The following is a 13,664-nucleotide window of genomic DNA, read 5'->3' on the forward strand; positions in this document are numbered from 1 at the left end:
TTTCACCTGGTAGATTTGGGATCTTCTTGAATGATTAACCATTACAGAACAAAACAATTGCCAATGTCTTGTTTGCTGAAACCTAGCTTATCCTTGCTCCACACAGAGGACGTCTTGGGATGTCAAAGCTCAGCCTGAGAAGCATCACTACTTTGTTTGATCTGCATGTCTTCCAGAAGACTGGGTGCATGCTATTTGACATGTCCTTTGGATTCATTTGCTATCTTTTGGTTCTGACTTTCTAGCTTACTGCTTTGATAGGGAATTTGTCTTTTGTTACTTGTCCATTTGACAGAAATACTGCATGTTTGCACCAAGTGAAGGGATTTAAAAGCAGAGTAATTATTTTGGAAAACTCCAAACATGAAGTCTTTAGATCCTAATAAAGCTTATTTATGTATTCTGGAATATTTTGCTAGGTTTAGGTTAAATCCTTCTTATGGTAAGGTAATGACTTTTTACTTCTTGCATGCAGCTACTTTTTCATATCCTTTCATTCATTTAGGAAGCTTTTAGCTGCTACTTAGGTGTAAACAAAAGGTTTGCTGAGGCTTAATACTTCTGCTATGAGCTCTAGCTGCTTCCCCCTTAGCAATTAAAGCCTCCATTCAGAGCTGAACCAGGGCCTGATATAGATATACAGAGTCTGTGTTCTCCAGCAAAATTCACAATTCAGTCTGTATAAACAATTGGCCAATCTCATGCATCCCCTTTTTGCAGTTGATGTATTCCACATCTGTGTAGCACATGCTCATTATGTAATTAAAAGAAATACTTGCTGGGAAATGAACTCTCTTTTATTTTACCCTGAAATAGTCCCAGCAGTTGTTCCATGGAAAAAGAAAGGTGCTTTACTAGTAAGCGCTATTCTTTTCAGCTGTCTTTGGTTTTCATTGTTAACTGATCTTTGTCACTGCCCCCCTTGCCTAATTGACTCTTTTGGAAAGAGTGTTTCATGACTACTTTTTAAATTGTGTCAGGACCTTTTTGATGCACTCATAGTGTGCAGACAGCTACGAAGCATTGCTAATTCTGTTGGGAGGGCACGTCCCTCAAAGTATTTTTCCTTAGTGTGCTTATAAGAAGTACGCCATAGACTCTTTAGTGTGGCCAGATTTATAGGAACACAATGCCAGGATTTCAGAAATGATCTGGCTTTCTTTTTAACATGTGGTGATTTTGATCTTAAAGATTTTCTGTAGTTGCACAGTAAGGTTTTTATAAAAAATGTCAAAACAGGTCGCTGCTGTGATCTATCATCTTGTTAATCTAGGGTAAATTAGGATTAATCCCATCCTGTAAACTGCTTTTTTTCACCTGGTTGCATTCAGTTGCCTGTTTAACACTAAATAACACTCAGCTATATTTGTGAGCATTATGATCTTAGTTGTGGCTTTGCAAGCTCTTCCTTTAGTTAGACCTTCCGACATGTTGAGGGATTTGTGTTGCCCGCTTCCCTCCCTTCCACCCCCTTCCCAATTTGGACTCTAAATCCATCCCTTTGATAAACTTTTCTGGGGTATAGTTCAGTTTTGCAGGTATCTTCCTCCCCCTGGAGAATTCTTGAAAAGTTTCTGTACTTTCTACAGAGGAATTACTTTTTTAGCCTGTTAAAGCTTTATTACTGGTATGAAGTAAATGAAACACTCAAGTAGCAAAAAGATTGATTTTACATTTCCTTCACTGCACGCACAAAGAAAAGGTGCTGTTCTTCATTGCTGCCTTACTGCCCCCTGCCCCCCTTTTAGAAAATACTTTTAGATAGCTATTTCTTTCCCTCTCATTTTTCTGTTTTATGAATAATGCTGTATGATAGTGATAGCAAGATTAGTGACAGTTTACATAACACATTCTATCTCTGAGATCTTCCTTCTTTGAAATCTGAATTGAATCAGGCCAAGAATAAATGAATACATTAAAATCTGTCTGAAAAGCAAGTTCCAGATCATGAGTTACACTGAAAATAGCAATTGTCAGACATAAAGAAGTTTATTCACAACCCATCCTTCTGACAAGAGAATTTCCTTTTTCCATTCTCACAGACAGTTAACATTTTGGATACTGTGTGATATTCAGGTAATTTTTTTTCCTTTTGATATTTAGGACTTGAAGGATGAGAAGAAAAAGGCAAGAATGGCAGCATCTAGGGCTGTTCTTGAGAAGTGCACCATGATGCTCCTAACTGCTTCAAAGGTGAATATGCACACTGTTACATAACTTGGATAAATCACAGAGTATGGCATCTAGCAGGATAGCTGTCTCTTCTTTCTTAGCCCCACCTCAAAATTCATGATGAAGAAGGGTCTAACTGTAAACAATGAACAGGGGAGAATCTTTATGTTCTGAGTGACAGTATGAACTCTACTTCATACAACAGCAATCTAACAAAAATTATTTTTCATATTGTAACATGCTCTTTAGACGTACCCTAGCATTCACATGTGCTCTTTCATAATACTTCCTTTGCTTTCCTTCAAAAGACTTGTCTGAGGCATCCAGACTGTGAATCTGCTCGTTTAAACAAAGATGGAGTGTTTCATCGGATGAGATTAGCTTTGGAACAGGTAATAGAAATCGTAACTGACTCTAGACCAAATGGAGACAATGAAATGGCCCCCATCAGCATATATTCTGGAATCAAAGAATTCAAGGTAAAAAATAGAAACAGTATTGTTTTCTACAGCCTAATAAAATATCTCAGAATTAGAATTAATAAAAATATTATCTATTTATTTATTTACTTTCTTATTTATTTCAAATTGTAAGTGGCAGAGCCATATCATTTTGGCACCGTTAACTTAAATAACCTTGTTTAGCCTGGAGAAGAGGAGGCTCAGGGGAGACCTTCTTGCCCTGGAGGCGTTCAAGAGGAGACTGGACGTGGCACTTGGTGCCATGGTCTAGTCATGGGGTCTGTGTTGATAGGTTGGACTCGATGATCCTCAAGGTCCTTTCCAACCTAAGTTATACTGTGATACTGTGATACTGTGATACAACTACCTGAAAGGAGGTTGTAGCCAGGAAGGGGGTTGGTCTCTTCTCCCAGGCAATCAGCACCAGAACAAGAGGACACAGTCTGAAACTGCACCAGGGGAGGTTTAGGCTTGAGGTGAGGAGAAAGCTCTTCGCAACGAGAGTTGTTAGCTGTTAGAATGGGCTGCCCAGGGAGGTGGTGGAGTCACTGTCCCTGGAGGTGTTGAAGAGGGGATTGGACATGGCGCTTGGTGCCATGGTTTAGTAGTCATGAGGTGTTGGGTGACAGGTTGGACTTGATGATCTTTGAGGTCTTTTCCAACCTTATTGATTCTGTGATTCTATGATTCTATGATTCTAACCTGCTGAATCAGAATGCATTCAGAACTTTTGAGGTAGTGCCTTGACATTGAATAAACATAAGTATCAGGATGCAGATGAGAGCCTCATTAAAATAGTTACTGAAGAATGCTTGCTTTGTAATTGGTAGTATTTGTAAAAATGCATGCAAAACTATTCATCCAAACAGTTAAAAGAGCAAACTGTCATTCAGAGGCAATGTTATGAATTGAAACTGTATCTCGTAGCTCAGTTAATTTTTCCTGTTAAAGGCTTTTCTAAATGTCACGCTTGTTTAAGAACAGTTAATGAACAACCACGTCTTGTTTCTTTGGAGTCTTGTCACTTTCTGATGTATTTTTTTTAAAATATATAATTTGTTTATTTTCTCCTCCCCTTGGAACTGAGTTGAAATTTTTACCAAGTGTCTTAAAACATTTCATTTGCTAGATGTTAATTTTTAGGAAAATACTCAGATGGTGTGGATGTGGAAAGAGCAAACAAAATCTGAACAGAATACACAATTTCTGAAACTTTTTATTATCAGTAGCAGAACAGTAATGTATTGGATGTTACTTCTGATAGGTGGCCAGTAATTTGTCGATGGTATTACTACCTGAAAAAAAAACAAACAACCAAACCCACAAAAAATCCCAAAACCTAAACTGGAGGTCTTGGATACAGTTCAGTTATTTGAAAAGAAGTGGATAATAAAAAGCACCAAGGAGAAAAATAATGTCAAATGATGCGGTCTCTTTCTGCATTTGCATCAAAAATGTATAACCACATTCATTCTCAAGGAACTGATTTCTCTTCTTTTTCAGAATAAGGTGGAGGGTCTTCGTGAGAATCTTTATTTTCTGTCAAAAGAGAACCTTTCAACAATGCTGGAAGTTATCCTGGAACACACGGAAGACTTCACAGACTCTGCCTATACCAGTCATGAGCACAGAGAACACATTTTGGAGCTGTCTAAACAGGCTAAAATGGAACTAGAGCAGCTGGTTTCAGTGTGGATGCAAGCTGTAAGAGCTTTTTAGCAAAGTAAATCTTTTTGCCTCTACTTTGGAAAGAAATTTTAATGCAGTGTTTCCTCTGGTCTAGGAAAAGAGATCTATGTGTATTCCTCACAGTGAGATCTGATCAAGGAAGCCATAGTTCAGTATGTTCTGTCCTTCCTCTGCCCCATTGTTATTGTTTCATTAATTCTTTGATGGCTAAGTTGGGCTGCTAGTAGTGGTAAAATATTTTTAGTGAAGCTGTACGTGGAAACAAAAGGTGAATGGAAGTATTGCCCAGTCTTAAACAAGTCTCTTGAGTAGTTCAGAGACCAGCTGTCTTGATGTTACAGCAGTGGCCACACTGTTTCTTGCTTTCAACACAATGTTGACAACACTAACTATTGAAAAGGGAAATACTCTAAGCAATTGGGTGCTTTTTTATTTTTACACTGAGTTGAAAGCTTTTTTTTGTCATTTTTACAAGATGTAAATTATAGTAAGTCTTCCTTTTTGGAGAAGAAGCTGGTTAAGCCTGCCTCTGCCATTTGTCTTACCTTGTTTGTTGCAGATGAGAGAAGATAACATGCAAAAGGGGGAGGAAAAGCAGAGATGGAAAAGGCAATTTATCTTTCTGATGCTGACTTACTTTAGGTCTTGTTCCTGAGCAAATGTATAGCACGAAATCTTATCAACACTGAAATATGGCAGATGTGTACTAATACAGGATACTTAGTGTATTACTTAAAGCATTTTTCTCCTCTTTGAAGCAGATACTGCAGCCAGATGTTCTTAATGCAGTAGTGCAGTGTGAAGAGCATATAAATCTTACTGATAATATTGACTGTTGCTGTTACAAAGAAGACACAGCTAAAGTAATTAGTTGCATAGAATTTCATAACCATTAGGAACTAAAACTGTGTTTAGTTTGGTGTTGCTGGTTAGCCCTGGTAGGCAGCTATGTAAGCACACTGGTATCAACACATTTTTAATCACAAATTCAATTAGAAATGTATGTAGAATACATAGAATATACATAGAATAAACCAGGTTGGAAGAGACCTTCAAGATCATTGCGTCCAACCCATCAACCAATCCAACCCACCTAAATAATTAAACCGTGGCATCAAGCACCCTATCAAGTCTCCTCCTGAACACCTCCAATGATGGTGACTCCACCACCTCCCCAGGCAGCACATTCCAATGGGCAATCACTCTCTCTGTGTAGAACTTCTTCCTAACATCCAACCTAAACTTCCCCTGGCGCAGCCTGAGACTGTGTCCTCTTGTTCTGGTACTGGCTGCCTGGGAGAAGAGACCAACATCCACCTGTCTACAACCCCCCTTCAGGTATTTGTAGAGAGCAGTAAGGTCACCCCTGAGTCTCCTCCTCTCCAGGCTAAGCAACCCCAGCTCCCTCAGTCTCTCCTCATAGGGCTTCAAACCAGCACCATGGCAGATACTATGAAGAAAATGAATTCTGTCCCAGGCAAAACAAGTACACTTGGGTATTTCTAGCCTCTGTTACTTGGAGAAAATGATTACCTCTAAATAATTTACATGCTGCATTTCAAACAGTAGAAATGAGAGTCTAGTACAAGACTGAATATATATGATCTGTGAAAAATGCTTGGGTAGGCACATGTGTGCTTATGCATTAAGTGTTTTCATTAATAAATAACCCAGCATGCTCTAGTGAGACCTTTCCTGTAGTGCTGTGTCCAGCTCTGGAGAACTCAACACAGGAAGGACATGGACCTGATGGAGCAGATCCAGAGGAGGGCCATGAAGATGAGCAGGGGGCTGGAACAATTTGGCTACAAGGACAGGCTGAGGGAGCTGAGGTTGTTCAGCCTGGAGAAGAGAGGGGTCTGGGCAGACTTAATAGAGGCCTTCCAGTACCTGAAGGCGGCAGAGGGACTGTTTGCAAAGGCCTGCTGTGATAGGATGAGGGACAATGGTTTTAAATTAGAAAAGAGGAGATTTAGATTGGATGTTGGGAACAAGTTCTTTACATTGAGGGTGGTGGAACACTGGAACAGGTTTCATAGGGAGGTAGTTGAGATCCCATCCCTGGAGATATTCAAGGTCTGGAGAGCTGCCAAACAGAAAGGGACCCGGGGTGCTGATTGACAGCTGCCTAAACATGAGCCAGAAGTGTGCCCAGGTGGCCAAGAAGGCCAACGGCATCCTGGGCTGCATCAAGAATAGTGTGGCCAGCAGGAGCAGGGAAGTCATTGTGCCCCTGTACTCTGCACTGGTTAGGCTACACCTTGAGTACTGTGTCCAGTTCTGGGCCCCTCAGTTTAAGAAGGACATCGAGACACTTGAACATGTCCAGAGAAGGGCAATGAGGCTGGGGAGAGGACTTGAGCACAAGCCCTATGAGGAGAGGCTGAGGGAGCTGGGATTGTTTGACCTGGAGAAGAGGAAGCTCAGGGGAGACCTCATTGCTCTCTACAACTACCTGAAGGGTGGTTATAGCCAGGAGGGAGTTGGTCTCTTCTCTCTAGCAACCAGCACCAGAACAAGGGGACACAGTCTCAAGCTGTGCCAGGGGAGGTTTAGACTCGAGGTGAGGAGAAAGTTCTTCACTGAGAGAGTCATTTGTCATTGGAATGGGCTGCCCAGGGAGGTGGTGGAGTCACCGTCCCTGGAGGTGTTCAAGAAGAGATTGGACGTGGCACTTGGTGCCATGGTCTAGGCATGAGGTCTGTGGTGGTAGGTTGGACTCGATGATCCTCGAGCTCTCTTCCAACCTTGGTGATACTGTGATACTGTGAAGGTCGGGCTTGAGAAAGCTCCGAGCAACCTGATTTGGTTGACAGTGAGTTGGACAAGATGACCTTTGGAGAGCCCTTCAAGCCTGAACCATTCTATTATTCCAATCTAGTGCTGTGGATTGAATTTTAAATGTTTCTGAAATCCTTCATGTGTCTGATCATAAAATCACAAGCTGCCGTCCTGTTTTAGGTATTCCTGTAATCTTATTTTGGCTAGACAATTCCTTCACTTGTTGTTTGAAAAAAGGAAAAAAATGCACATGGAAGGAGCAAAAATGCACACATTAAATAAGTAAGAAGAAATAAAAATGACACACTAGCTGAGTGCAAAGCATTCTTCATGTTAAAAGTGATACTGTGATGTTACACTGCTGGCAGTTTGCTTAAAGGAAAGCATTTAATTTGAGGGACAGTTAGCTTGGAGACAGAACAGAGAAGAATACCTGAGAAAATGACCGTATTGACTTGAGTGGTGTTGGGTTTTTTTCCTTCCTTTGAATATGGATGTGCATGGCTCTACCTACCTCTATATTTATGTTAATGTAGACTGAGAGGCTAATTCTTTTTTACAAAAATTTTTTTGTGTGGCTATGACCATGTTAATTGTCCCACCCAGGACAATTCTTGTAGACAACGGAGATGGGAATCAATACGGCTGACCAATGTGATCGAGTATTGTTCCTTTATTGTTCCAGTGTTGCAGGCCGATGGTGCAGGCCTGAGGTGCAGGCCTAAGGTGCAGGTCTGTAGTGCAAGTATAGCACAGTAAAGTAAAGAAGAACAGGAGACAGGAAAGGCAGAAGTGCGTAGCAAGGCAACTGCTACAACTTATATAAACTCGGAGTGCCTCGTTGGCATAGCTCCATTGGTTCCCTATGAGTGACCACACATTGCACTATTACAGATTATTGGTCCAACTACTAATGACACAACGAGGTTGTTGATGAAGGTGCGTGTGCTGTTGTCCCAAGATAACTTTCCATGTTTATAGCTACCAGTGTCTTGTTTTAGTTACATGCTGCAGGCACAGCACTGTTTTGCTACACTGCTAGCTGGCTCTGCACTTATGCTGAGCATGGCCTACCACCATGTCAGGCTCTAGGCCTGCACTGCCAGATTGCTCACACTGCTCATCACTGGCATTGCCACAAATTCTTCCCACTGCATTTCAGAGGATAATGCAAAATCACTGTTTCTTAACTCTTTTCCCAGTGTACATCTCCTGCCATTTGGTTTGTTCCTTAGATAGGTGCTGTCTGCAGAAGTGCCTGTCTTGAAACTACCTCAGCAAAAAGTTGCTAGGTGCTGTACTCATTTAGACAATGATCTAAAGTCTTGCAAAGATGATTTAAGTAACATTTTTGTAATTCAATATAGAACATTCTGTGTAACATTTTAGGTACCACTTTTTTTCTTAAAAAATAAAAAAAAGTGTTTCTATTTTTAAAATAATGATTTTAAAATGCCTTGAACTATTGCTCTACTGTAAGATGCTTAGACAGACAGTTTTTGGAAGTTGTAAAGCTTAAAGCAACTCATTTCCTGGGGGGGGGGGAAAAAAACAAACACACACCCCCCCCGTTTCTAGATAATAATTTTTCAATTAGAATACACAAGATGTGTAAGTAGATACTAAATCTAGAACAAAAAGGGCTACCTTCTAAAGTAACTCAAAGTAATGACATGTAAAGGTGGGATTCGATGAGGTTTTTGTGTAATGTTTTGTTGGTTGCTTCCTTTGGCTTGTAGCAAAACCAGAAGACAAAGGATGTCATGGAAGACTTGGAAGTAGCCATTTTGAAAACATGCCAGTGCATGAATGAACTTAAAAGAGAGGTAAGTGTTGTTTAAACCAACAGAAATGGAATGAAAGATTGAATTCCTTACTTGTTATATGTGAACTTTTAAAATAAGATCCTGTACACAAAAAGGCTACCTGAAGGGGGATTGTAGACGGGTGGGGGCTGGTCTCTTCTCCCAGGCAACCAGCACCAGAACAACCAGATCACTTGATGACCTTAGTGATAATGTGATACTGTGATACAGTGAATCATAGAATCAATAAGGTTGGAAAACATCTCAAAGATCATCAAGTCCAACCTATCACCCAAGACCTCATGACTACTAAACCATGGCACCAAGTGCCATATCTAGTCCCCTCTTGAACACCTCCAGGGACAGCGACTCCGCCACCTCCCTGGGCAGCCCATTCCAATGGCTAACAACTCTCTCTGTGAAGAACTTTCTCCTGACCTTGAGTCTAAACTTCGCCTGTCACAGCTTGAGACTGTGTCCTCTTGTTCTGGTGCTGGTTGCCTGGGAGAAGAGACCAACCACCTCCTGGCTACAACTACCCTTCAGGTAGTTGTAGAGACCAATAAAGTCTCCCCTGAGCCTTCTCTTCTCCAGGCTAAACAATCCCAGCTCAGAAGAGACCCAATCCCAGAAGATCAGAAGGGACTTTAATACCTACTTCAATCCCCCAAGATCACCCTTTTTGAGTGATATCATTCCCATGCACTGAGTGATGAGGAAAGGAAGGGTTTCTGGGCCAAATAGTATATGACTGTATAATTGCATACCTCATAAAGCTAAAGATAGCTGGAGTAGAGTTCATGGAAGAAATAATTAATATCTTGTATTTTCTTGCAGTGCCATAAAGTTAGGTCTTAGCATATTGTCCTACCCACATGTTTCTATTTATGAAAATGCCGTGCAACAAAGACTACACATTTACCACACTTAGAGACCTTTGCCAGGTGACAATAATAGGTAATTACCTTCTGTAAACCAGCTAACAGAGGTGGTGTGAAATACAAAATAGCGGGCTACTTGTGCCCTGTGATGTAGCTGCATGTTGAAACCCATGCAGGTGAAAAACATAGCATGTTGGTTTAGAAATTGTGGAGGAAACTGAGTGGGCATGGATTTCTAAACTAAAAAAATCCTATGCTCTTTATCACTTGTGTTTGAGACCTGTAGGAAAGCTTGCTTACTAAGAGCCTTTTTAAAATCCACAGCACTCGTGCTACGCTTAAACTTAGGGTCTTATGTCATTTTCCTTGTTCTTTATGCAGTGATTGGGTTGATCCCTCAGTAGCTGTGGTTTTGTGCATGGCTGAGAAGGACTGTCCTGTCCTGTGGAGATAGACTGAGAGAGTTGGGGCTATTCAGTCTGGAGAGAAGGCTCCAAGGAGACCTTATTGTGGCCTTCCAGTATTTTAACAGGGCCTACAAGAAAGCTAGTGAGGGACTTTTTAGGGTGTCAGGTAGTGATAGGACTAGGGGGAATGGGGCAAAACTAGAAGTGGGTAGATTCAGATTGGATGTTAGGAAGAAGTTCTTCCCCATGAGGGTGGTGAGACACTGGAACAGGTTGCCCAGGGAGGTGGTAGAAGCCTCATTCCTGGAAGTTTTTAAGGCCAAGCTGGATGTGGCTCTGAACAGCCTGATCTAGTGTGGGGTGTCCCTGCCCATGGCAGGGGGGTTGGAACTGGATGATCCTTGAGGTCCCTTCCAACCCTGACAATTCTATGATTCTGTGACTTTGTGTGCTGCAGCATATCAATCAGCAGCCAGGATCTCTACTGATGAAATTTATGTATTGTGATTCTAATTAAAATGTTTTTGAGAATATGGGCACTGAGAGCACAGGACAGCCTTGTTAAAGGTAGTTCTTTCTCACCTCTGTCAGCGTATGGAAGGAACAAAAGATGTGTTCCTTCCTTAAGATGATTTTCCTGCTAATGATCAGAGACAGCATTATGTAGATTTCCTTTTTAGATCAGGATGAAAAGAATATCTAATGAAAAGGTAATTTCTGTGTAGCCTATATATAAATGAGAATTGCCAGTTCGTGCTCTAACATTTCAAGCCTTGTAGCTATTCTTTCTTCAGAGCTGACTTCATTTCCGAGATTAGTGGTTTGTGCTAATTTTTAATGGCATATGAGCAGGCTATATAAATCCTTTATAACAGATTGTCATAGCTTTTTTTTTTTCTTTTTGTTGTTCTCTAAAACAAACCCAATTGTGATGGATTTTGAGGCAGAAATTCCATTTTCTTGCATTAAATTTAAAAAGCAAGCCCAAAAGAACTTAGTTCTGGGCTGCACAAGAAATACTGCCAGGGGAAGGGAGTTAAAAATAGGTAGAATTCAGTGGAATAAAAATCACAGCATACCATTCTACTTAACGTTCCTTCTCTACAGTCAAAGCTTCTCAGTGTCACAGCTGCAAGCTTACTGCATTCACAAAGTCTTGTCCTTCTTGAACAGCCAAGCTTGCTTGTTGTATATTCAGTGCAGCCCAGCAAAGTGAGTGTAATATTACAAGACTCATAATAGTCATATGAGCATAAGAAAGCTGTGCTATTTCTAAAGAGGTTGCTATTTTGTTCTTACCTGGTTTTCAAATGGTACCAGCATAAGTAAACCTGCTATGACTGGTCAGTAGAACTAGCTGCAGCTGTTCCTGATAGCTACCATCAAGCAGAGTCCTTCACAGCACAATTCCAACAGACCCATCGGTCTGAAAGTGTGTCTGTTTTCCAAGGGAAAGCTTCTCCTTGCTTGTTAGGAGTGTAGAGAGAGAGTGCTTGAGACTTCCTTATTGCCCTCTACAACTACCTGAAGGGAGGTTGTAGACAGGCGGAGGTTGGTCTCTTCTCCCAGGCAGCCAGCACCAGAACAAGAGGACACAGTCTCAGGCTGCACCAGGGGAGGTTTAGACTGGATGTTAGGAAGAAGTTCTATTCAGAGAGAGTGATTGCCCGTTGGAATGTGCTGCCTAGGGAGGTGGTGGAGTCACCATCATTGGAGGTGTTCAGGAGGAGACTTGATGGGGTGCTTGGTGCCGTGGTTTAGTTGTTTAGGTGGGTTGGATTGGTTGATGGGTCGGACACGATGATCTTGAAGGTCTCTTCCAACCTGGTTTGGTCTGGTCTATTCTATTCTATTCTATTCTATTCTATTCTATTCTATTCTATTCTATTCTATTCTATTCTATTCTATTCTATTCTATTCTATTCTATTCTATTCTATTCTATTCTATTCTCTAAGACCCACCTCTGGCTTCCATCTCCTTGCAGAAAAGATGATTTTTACTTGTCTAAGGCTGTGGCACACCCTAGTTATATTCAAGCTGTTCTTTGTGTCACTGAGAATTCAATTTGTGAAAAAAAATATTTCTAATATGTCATTAAAGATGTATTTATAATATATTCATTTCTGATATATTATAAACTCAGATGCTACGTGGCTGCAGTCTGATTCACACAATTTAATGTGTGTTCTTTATGAGAAGTGGTCATTGTGTCAATGCTGATGCTGAACTTGATGTTCCACAAATTCATGCAGCTGTTTTTTCCCCAGCTGTAACATCACCAGAAAGCAGTGTGATAACTTCATGTCCTCATTTTATCAGCTGCTCTTTTGTTTCTCTCTGTATTTGGTTGTGGGGTGTTTTATTGCAGTGCAGTAGATTTTATCTTTGAATAGCAACCGAAGAATTGAAGTTCCAGATACTCTGCAGGCTCTACATGAGCTTTCATAGCAGTACATTTTTTGCTTATGGGAAAAATCAATCTGTATCTTAACTTTACTTGAGTTGGTGCTGGATGATTTTTTTCCTTCCCAAGGTTTATCTCTCGTTCTTTTAATGCTACTCAAGGTCCACAGCGCAGCAACGTCTTTGGCAGCAGATCTGCTAAAATACCATACGGATCATATGGTCCTCAAAGCACTAAAAATCACAGGAGTAGAAGGAAATCTTGAAGCTGTAGCAGAATATACTTGCAAGCTATCAGAGCAGAAAGAGCAACTTGTTGAGGTGAGTTCCTGGCTGCTTTAGTTTTGTAAGGCACTTAGAAAATGAATGACTGAATTTGTATTATTTTATTCCTTAGGAAGGCTTTGGTCTGTACTTCTGTAATTTTCATTTTAGTTTCCTAGTATACTGTTGAAGTTTGTATTGTTCTTGGCAGGGTCTGAGCCAGGGGTGTCATTGTGGCATAGAGTCGTTATAGAAGGGATATATGGTTGTACCTAATTATCCTCCCAGATCTAAACTCATTCTGTATGTTCATTAAATGTTCATTAAAAAATAGATTCCTAGATCCAAATAGAGGTAACAGCCTTTGTATTTCAAGTGACAGGTGTCTGGCACCAGCTGTATCCAAACCCACATTTTAAGTAAGGTTGTAAGGCTGAGTTTCTTAATGAAGTGAACTTGACTGTTTAGAAGATCTTGTGTGGTTGTTGTCAGTCAAGATGGCCATGGATAATCTTTTGTCCTTTGTGAAAAGCAGTGTGGATGTTGCATGCATTAATATATTGATGGCTTTGTATGATAGTATTCACATGTGGAAAAATAGGACTTCCAAGACTACTGAGAGATCATGGTTCTTATGAGCACCTGTGGAGATGTCTCCTGTGCCTTGTTGCTCTCTCCTCTGACAATGAAGCAGAAGTAACTCTACCAGCAGGACACATTCAATGATACATTACTTTGGATCACGGTGATGCCAGCAGCTATGCTTGCATGGCATCTAATACTCATTAATTTAAAAATAC

The 13,664-nt window shown here is 40.7% G+C and overlaps 1 protein-coding gene across 1 annotated transcript in view; it reads left to right on the top strand.

Moving 5' to 3' along the window:
• Positions 1-13,664, top strand: part of CTNNAL1 (catenin alpha like 1) — a 62,330-nt gene that overhangs the window by 29,772 nt on the left and 18,894 nt on the right. Inside the window, exons 5-9 of the mRNA XM_068147483.1 lie at positions 2,104-2,193; positions 2,481-2,651; positions 4,137-4,337; positions 8,843-8,929; positions 12,763-12,921. Coding sequence (XP_068003584.1) covers positions 2,104-2,193; positions 2,481-2,651; positions 4,137-4,337; positions 8,843-8,929; positions 12,763-12,921 — 708 coding nt within the window. The remainder of the gene's footprint in view (positions 1-2,103; positions 2,194-2,480; positions 2,652-4,136; positions 4,338-8,842; positions 8,930-12,762; positions 12,922-13,664) is intronic.

The sequence above is a fragment of the Melanerpes formicivorus genome, unplaced genomic scaffold (assembly GCF_026170545.1).
Source record: "Melanerpes formicivorus ecotype bairdi unplaced genomic scaffold, bMelFor1.0.p_v2 SCAF_15, whole genome shotgun sequence".
Taxonomy (NCBI): Eukaryota; Metazoa; Chordata; class Aves; order Piciformes; family Picidae; genus Melanerpes; species Melanerpes formicivorus.